The 6956-nt window shown below is 47.2% G+C and overlaps 1 protein-coding gene across 1 annotated transcript; it reads left to right on the top strand.

Annotated features, from left to right (window-relative positions):
• The first annotated feature begins 868 nt into the window (after nucleotides 1-868).
• Nucleotides 869-5624, top strand: LOC119364747 (inositol transporter 1-like). The gene is made up of 6 exons (XM_037630267.1): nucleotides 869-1520; nucleotides 2001-2071; nucleotides 2150-2485; nucleotides 3828-3935; nucleotides 4012-4197; nucleotides 4567-5624. The coding sequence occupies exons 1-6, from the start codon at nucleotides 1364-1366 to the stop codon at nucleotides 5236-5238; spliced, it is 1530 nt and encodes a 509-aa protein (XP_037486164.1). The 5' UTR covers nucleotides 869-1363; the 3' UTR covers nucleotides 5239-5624.
• Nucleotides 5625-6956: the final 1332 nt, after the last annotated feature.

The following is a 6956-nucleotide window of genomic DNA, read 5'->3' on the forward strand; positions in this document are numbered from 1 at the left end:
GTTCTTGAAGGTAATGGTTTTGAAGGGTTAGCGAGTGGTTTGATCAAGATATCCACAGAGGTCGGCCCTTATGATCTGAGGGCGAGCTTGGGCGCGCCAGAGTATGTAGTTGGTTCGGGTAAGTGGTTCGGAACTGGTATTGTTCAAGCAGGAGGAGGTGGCTGAGGTGGAAGACGACAGCATATAATGGCTTGGGAAGAGATTTAGGCTAGATGCGATAGAAGAGCCTTGCTCTGTATACGGTATCAAGAATGTTAAAGCGTCTCAACCCCCAATATGGGAGCCCGCATGAGCATATATTGATATGGCGTGAGAGATCACGTGGAGTACAAGTTGTTCGGTGGTTTCAAACCAACCGTGAGAGATACAAGGGATAATCCCTATTACATGACTTGATACACAAGTACTACATAATCACACGTGGGATCCAAAATCCATGCAGCAACCATTCACGCTTCATATAGACAAGTGACGAGAGTAATCAATGCGCATATAACCAAACAACCTAACTTTACATCTTGAAAGCACATCGATAGAGCCATACACCATGCTTACATTTCTGCTATCATGCGAGGCACAAGAATGCAGGCAACTAAATGAGACTTTATCGAATCAGGTTTCAGAAAACACAAAAATAATGCGAGCAACCAAACACACTCCGTGAGAAGAAATAAATAGACCAGACTATCGGCTATCGTGTTCATTTTAGCTCATTTGCATTGTGGATGCTATGCTACTACGGACACACCCGTGTTGGAATATCAGCCGTGCAAAGGAGGATAGGGAAAAGAAGAAGCCGAAGATGGGGGCGGGCCCAGCTGACTCACGTTTGCTTCATTTCGGTAATCCATATTCATTTTGCTCTGAGCACGAGCAGAAGACGCAACGCACCGCGAAATCTCGCGACGACGAAACGTCGCCCTCCTCTCCCCCGATCCGCACGCCGGCACCGTTTTCTTTCCTTCTCTATCTACTGGCAAGTTCGGCAACCGATTCATGCCCAGCACGCAATAATTTGCCATGCCCAACCTCCTCCCACCATTGCTATGCCCACCCGCCCGCACACTTTCCCATTTCAGTCGCGGCTCCGTGGCAGGGCCGGGCTTCAAATGCCGGTCTCCGCTCGCTTCATTATTCGCCTGAGCATGCAGTAATTCCTCCGGGTCGGCACCGGGTTCCTGAAATTTCGCTCCACTTCTAGAATTATCTCGGCCCGACGCCGCCTCAAGGTTGGATTTTTAGAGTCAAACATCGGAATCTTGGCCGACACGGACTGGGTTTCTTTGAGCAAAATCGCTTGCCTGCTACCCACCAGCTGAGCTAGAGATTGGATTCGCGGGGGCGTTTCGGTGGGGGGCCGAGCATGACGATCGATTTGTCCACCATGCCCGGGAGCTCCTCCATCCGTCTCCTGGACGCCGCCGCGGGGAGGAAGGACATGAACTTCTTCAAAAACCGCTACGTGCTTGGGCTCACCGGCGTCGCCGGAATCGGCGGGTTCCTCTTTGGATACGACACAGGTACGGATGGTTTCCGCCGTTTTCGTTTGCAACCTTTACTTATCATTTCTATGCTGTATGGGGCTGGGGCGGTTGCTGCGCGCTTGATGTGGGCAAGAACTTTAGGCCTCTTAAGAACTATTCCCCTTTGTAGGAGGCGTCAGTTTGTGGTTTGCCTTGTGGCATGGAACCTGGTGAATTTCATGGTTTGTTTGTGGAGTAGAACCTTATCGATGATTGAAATTTATAAGCTTCGCAGTGAAATGGACTTTATGGATACTGTAGACTTTTCATTTCCGATAAAGGACAAATATATGCACCATGAAAATAGAAAAAGAAATTTGTGCAATGGAGCTGAAAGCCTGAAGCGAATGTTTGTGTGATGCTTTTTACTTCCCACGAGGTCTCTGAGTAAACACTCTCGGAAACCTTGGAACTAGTGAAACTGTGCTGAAATAAGTCAAATAACAGTATACAGTTTTCATGCATAACTACTGTCAGGTGTTATATCTGGAGCGCTTCTGTATATTCGGGACGAATTTCCAGCTGTCAAAGACAATCTATTCTTGCAGGTTCAATCCGATCAACCAATTGCTGGTCATTAACATATGGTGTTCATCCCATAATCACCGAGTTTGTTTCTTCTCCAGGAGACAATTGTTAGCATGGCATTACTTGGAGCCATGCTTGGAGCAGCTGGGGGCGGTTGGATAAATGATGCCTACGGTCGTAAAAAGTCCACTCTTCTTGCTGACCTGATGTTCGCACTTGGTTCACTGGTTATGTGTGCTGCTGGCGGTCCTTACATTCTGATACTTGGAAGGCTCTTTGTTGGATTGGGTGTGGGAATAGCATCAGTCACTGCCCCAGTTTACATCGCTGAAGCTGCTCCTTCAGAAATCAGGGGAGGTTTGGTGTCAACTAATGTCCTCATGATTACTGGCGGCCAATTCTTCTCCTACTTGGTCAATCTTGGCTTTACCGAGGTAATATTCACCCTCCACTTAGTGAGCTTCCTCTCTTATTTTTCATTTTTTACTTGAAATGGCTTTCAGCATCAGTCCCTTGACTCCATTTCATGTACAAACAACTTGAAATTGAGCCATTTCAATCTTGATGGTACTGCTGTCTGTAGTTCTTGTTACATTTTATCTTTAAACTCAGCAAGAAAGCAACTTTTGTTTTGTTTCAGTTGCTTTGCAAGCTCTAGCCATCTTGGTCCACCTTTTCTAAGCATACTATCTTGCACAGCTCAATTATTATTAGTGCACATGACTTTTCATGGTATGAACGAGATAATTAACTGGCCTGCACTAATACTCATGTATGTTTCCTGCACAAGAACGATGGGCAAAGTGCAGTCTATAATGTTCCTGCACAAGATGAACTCTCCTGAGAAAGTTTTTCAGTATGGTGACAAGTTAATCCTAATGTTCACCCTTTTATGCATATATCTTTTATGGCGTTAACATTCTTGTTGGTGCTAGTTGATTTCATAACACTCTTTCGTATCAATGAACGAGAGTCGGCCTTCCCCCATCAGCAGCAATGGAATTATCACCTACAAGGTGCTGTTTGGTGCGTACCAACTTTGGTGTTGGTGAAATGCTCCATCTTTCTGCTTTGGAAGTTATTCACACTAGCTGCATCATTGCAATATATTTCTGTTGAATACTCATTTTACCATTGCCTCGCACATGGGTGATAAAAATTGATGAGACATCTGGCTAGCATAGCATCTATAGTTCTGTTTGTTGTTGGGGAGCAGAGTAGAACATTCATAGTATAGTAGCGATGATTGGGGGTGTTAAAAATCGGTCTGAGTTGAAACCGTGAGACCTGTAGCTCATTTTTTTTGTACTAGTTTGATCACTCAGTTTTCAGTCAACGAAGGGAATTGATGTAGAATCCAAGCTGCCGGTTTCCACAGGTTCATATGGAACCAGTTTTGGACACTCTTAAATGGGATGGTAACTGTTACTCCCTCCGTCCGAAAATACTTGTCATCAAAATGGATAGAAAGGGATGTATCTAGAACTAAAATACGTCTAGATACATCCTCTTTTATTCATTTTGATGACAAGTATTTCCGGACGGAGGGAGTATTCAGTAAGTATTGTCAAGTACCTGCACTAAGCAAACCATATTTTTTCTTGCAAGAAAAGATATAAAAAAATACAATTATTGATAAGTCCAACGCATGAATAAACTGGGGTATGGTCATATGGCACCATTCTTGTTAAAAAACTAAAAGGGTCCGGTGGAGCTATTTATAAGCTGCTTTGTATTAGTATTATGTTGCAATAATATGCACTCTACGTGTCATAGGTTCCTGGGACATGGCGCTGGATGCTCGGAGTAGCTGCTGTGCCAGCAATCATACAGTTTGTGCTGATGCTTTTTCTGCCAGAATCTCCCCGCTGGCTTTACCGGAAGGTTATTGGTGTTTGTTTCAGTTATGTCTTATCCCTTTGATCTGCTTTTGTTTTCTTATCTTGATTTTTCTGTACAGGATGAGAAAGCAAAAGCTATTGCTGTCCTGGAGCAGATATATGACTCTGGTCGTCTGGAGGAAGAGGTTGAGCTGCTTGCGTCGGCTTCCATGCATGAATTCCAGTCTAACTGTACTGGGAGCTATTTGGACATATTCAGGTTGAAGGAATTAAGGCTAGCTTTTTTTGCTGGAGCTGGTCTTCAGGTACTTTCAGCCTCTACCTCACACCAGATTCACTGTCGTTTGATAATTGAGAGTACTGCTATGTAAGGCGCTTGTACACTGGAAATGAAGATAATTCATTCTGGCATGTCAGCTCGGTTTCAAAAAAATAATTCTGGCATGTCAGTGTCAGTAAGTGTAACTAGACCTTTTGCTGTTGCAGTGTTACTGAATCCTTTTGGGAGTGCCACCAGGTCAAGCAAGAAACTTGCTGTTTCTTGTCAAGTACTAGTATTTATTATCAGAAAATGCAGGATAGTATATGCTACCTGAATGCATGTTACAGTAGGAACATCAAGTTGACAAATGTATGGCACTTTTTCTAACAAGTATACATATGGAACTATGCAGGCCTTTCAGCAATTTACTGGCATCAACACCGTCATGTACTACAGCCCCACGATCGTCCAGATGGCTGGGTTCACTTCCAACAGGCTGGCCCTGCTACTTTCCCTCATCGTTGCCGCCATGAATGCGAGTGGAACCATCGTCGGAATCTACCTCATCGACCGTTGTGGCCGCCGCCGCCTGGCCCTTACAAGCCTAGCCGGGGTCGTGCTCTCCCTTGTCATCCTCGCCACGGCCTTCATACTGCAGTCATCCTCCAGCCTCTGCGGGAGCCTGTTCAGCGGCTCCTGCCAAGGCGTGCTGGGGTGGTTCGCGGTCGGAGGGCTCGCTCTGTACATCGCCTTCTTCTCTCCGGGCATGGGGCCGGTGCCATGGGCCGTGAACTCGGAGATCTACCCCGAGGCCTACCGCGGCATGTGCGGCGGCATGTCGGCCACCGTCAACTGGATCTCCAACCTGATCGTGGCGCAGACGTTCCTCTCGATCGTGGGGTGGGTCGGCACCGGCCCAACATTCCTAATCATCGCCGGGATAGCCGTGATGGCCTTCATCTTCGTCGCCCTCTACGTGCCGGAGACCAAGGGCCTGAGCTTCGAGGAGGTGGACCTCCTGTGGAAAGAGCGGGCCTGGGGAAGCCAGGGCAGCCACGAGAGCCTCCTGGGTGCTGCGCCGTAAGAGGTAAGACCACCACCCGCTGGCTCTGGTCCTGCACGGCGGTGCATCGGCGGCGCCCTTTTAGTATGGTTCTGCGGCTGCGCCCCGCCGCGCCTGGCTGGCTCGCGGCGGTCGCTGGCTTCTAGCTAGGACGGGAGTCTTAGAAAGAACTGGATGGACAATATCATACACGAATCACGAACCTGTATATCAATGGCGGTGTGTTATGTTGTCGTCGCGTGTTCAAGTCGAATATTGTTGAGTCAAAGCGACCGTATGACTGAGACGCAGCAATATTGTTTCTGCATTGCCGGCATGAGTGCACCAAGAACCAAAGAGCAAGAGCTCCGTTGGCGGTGATGGGTGTTAGATGGACAAAACCGATGTCTTCAGCAGTTTATTTTGCGTGGGTTTTGTGTTTCTAATTCGTAAACTGGTATCCCAAATTGCCAGTTCTATCTCCATGTACCTAAGAGCACAGTGCCGGCCCTGTGTTTCGGAAGGCCCTAGGCGAACTCGGTTACATAGTCCCTTATATAAATTTCAACCAAATTTGACTAATAATTCAACTGACTCCATCGACAACAATAATAACTAAATTTGAACTGACTCCATCGACAACAATAATACTTCAGTGCTTCAAAAAAAGTTTCTTCGGACGTTTCTTGATGCAATAATACTTTCTTTCTTTCTTCTCCTTTTTTCAGCACCAACATCTTCTTCTTAGGCAACATGGCAGGATAATGTCCTAAAATCATGAAGAAAAGAGGTACAAAGAATTAAGAATTTATAATCGGGTGATTGGAACCCTAGACATACATGTGGGTAGTTGAATATGTACATACTACTGAAATTGTCAAATTGGGATCTGGATGATTGGAACCCTAGACATACATGTGGGTAGTTGAATATGTACATACTACTGAAATTGTCAAATTGGGATCTGGGGGGATGGATTAGGTCATCGGGAACATGGATGGATCATGGATACATATACGGGCTGAAGAAACTGACGGATGGAATGGACCATGGATTACCTCGTTGGGTCGTTGCAGACTTTGGGTTACCGGACTGCTATGCGGCGCGCGCAGCGGCAAGCTGGCGGCGGCCGAACGGCAAGGCGCCGAGCGCCAAGAGGCAGGCAGGACGAAGAGATTAGAGACCAACCGTCCAAACTCCAGACGAAGGAAAAGAAAATGAGCAGCCGGTACCGATCGCTGGCGCTAGCGTAACGCTTCGTAATCGATCGTATGGGCCTCGCGCCCTAGCCCATCTCGTTTTTTTACCATTTTTTTGCTGGGCATTAGTATGTATATGTACTACATCATGGGCCCCCCTCCCACCTGGGCCCTGGGTCGCCGCCCCACCGCCCATGCCCCAAGGCCGGCCCTGTAAGAGCATCTCCAGCCGTTGGCCTCGCAGGAGGCAAAAAAACGCAGCCTGGGGGCGAGCCGGCGGCAAACTCGGCTCTGGGGACGGTTGGGCACCCAGTCGTCGCCCACAGGTCGGCCCTAGGCGCCGATTTTGGCCCATTATTAGGCCCAATTTCGTTCAAAAATGGCTCGATATATGCGTGAATCGGCCCATATTCAGCGCGGTTCGGCGTGTTTCGGCATGAATTTTTCCATAAATAATTCAACAAATAGAAATCAATTAGTTCATCACATAGTTCGACATGGTTCGGCGTGTTTTTGCCTCCATAGTTCATCACAGAAAATCAATATAAATCAAATAGTTCA

This window comes from Triticum dicoccoides, chromosome 2B, assembly GCF_002162155.2.
Source record: "Triticum dicoccoides isolate Atlit2015 ecotype Zavitan chromosome 2B, WEW_v2.0, whole genome shotgun sequence".
NCBI classification, from domain to species: Eukaryota; Viridiplantae; Streptophyta; class Magnoliopsida; order Poales; family Poaceae; genus Triticum; species Triticum dicoccoides.

Excerpts from the sequence above, each read along its gene's own strand:
- LOC119364747 (XM_037630267.1), top strand. The coding sequence starts at position 1,364 with ATGACGATCGATTTGTCCACCATGCCCGGGAGCTCCTCCATCCGTCTC. Across the intron at positions 3,936-4,011 it reads CCCGCTGGCTTTACCGGAAG|GATGAGAAAGCAAAAGCTAT; the intron begins GTTATTGGTGTT and ends TTTTCTGTACAG. Across the intron at positions 4,198-4,566 it reads TTGCTGGAGCTGGTCTTCAG|GCCTTTCAGCAATTTACTGG; the intron begins GTACTTTCAGCC and ends GGAACTATGCAG.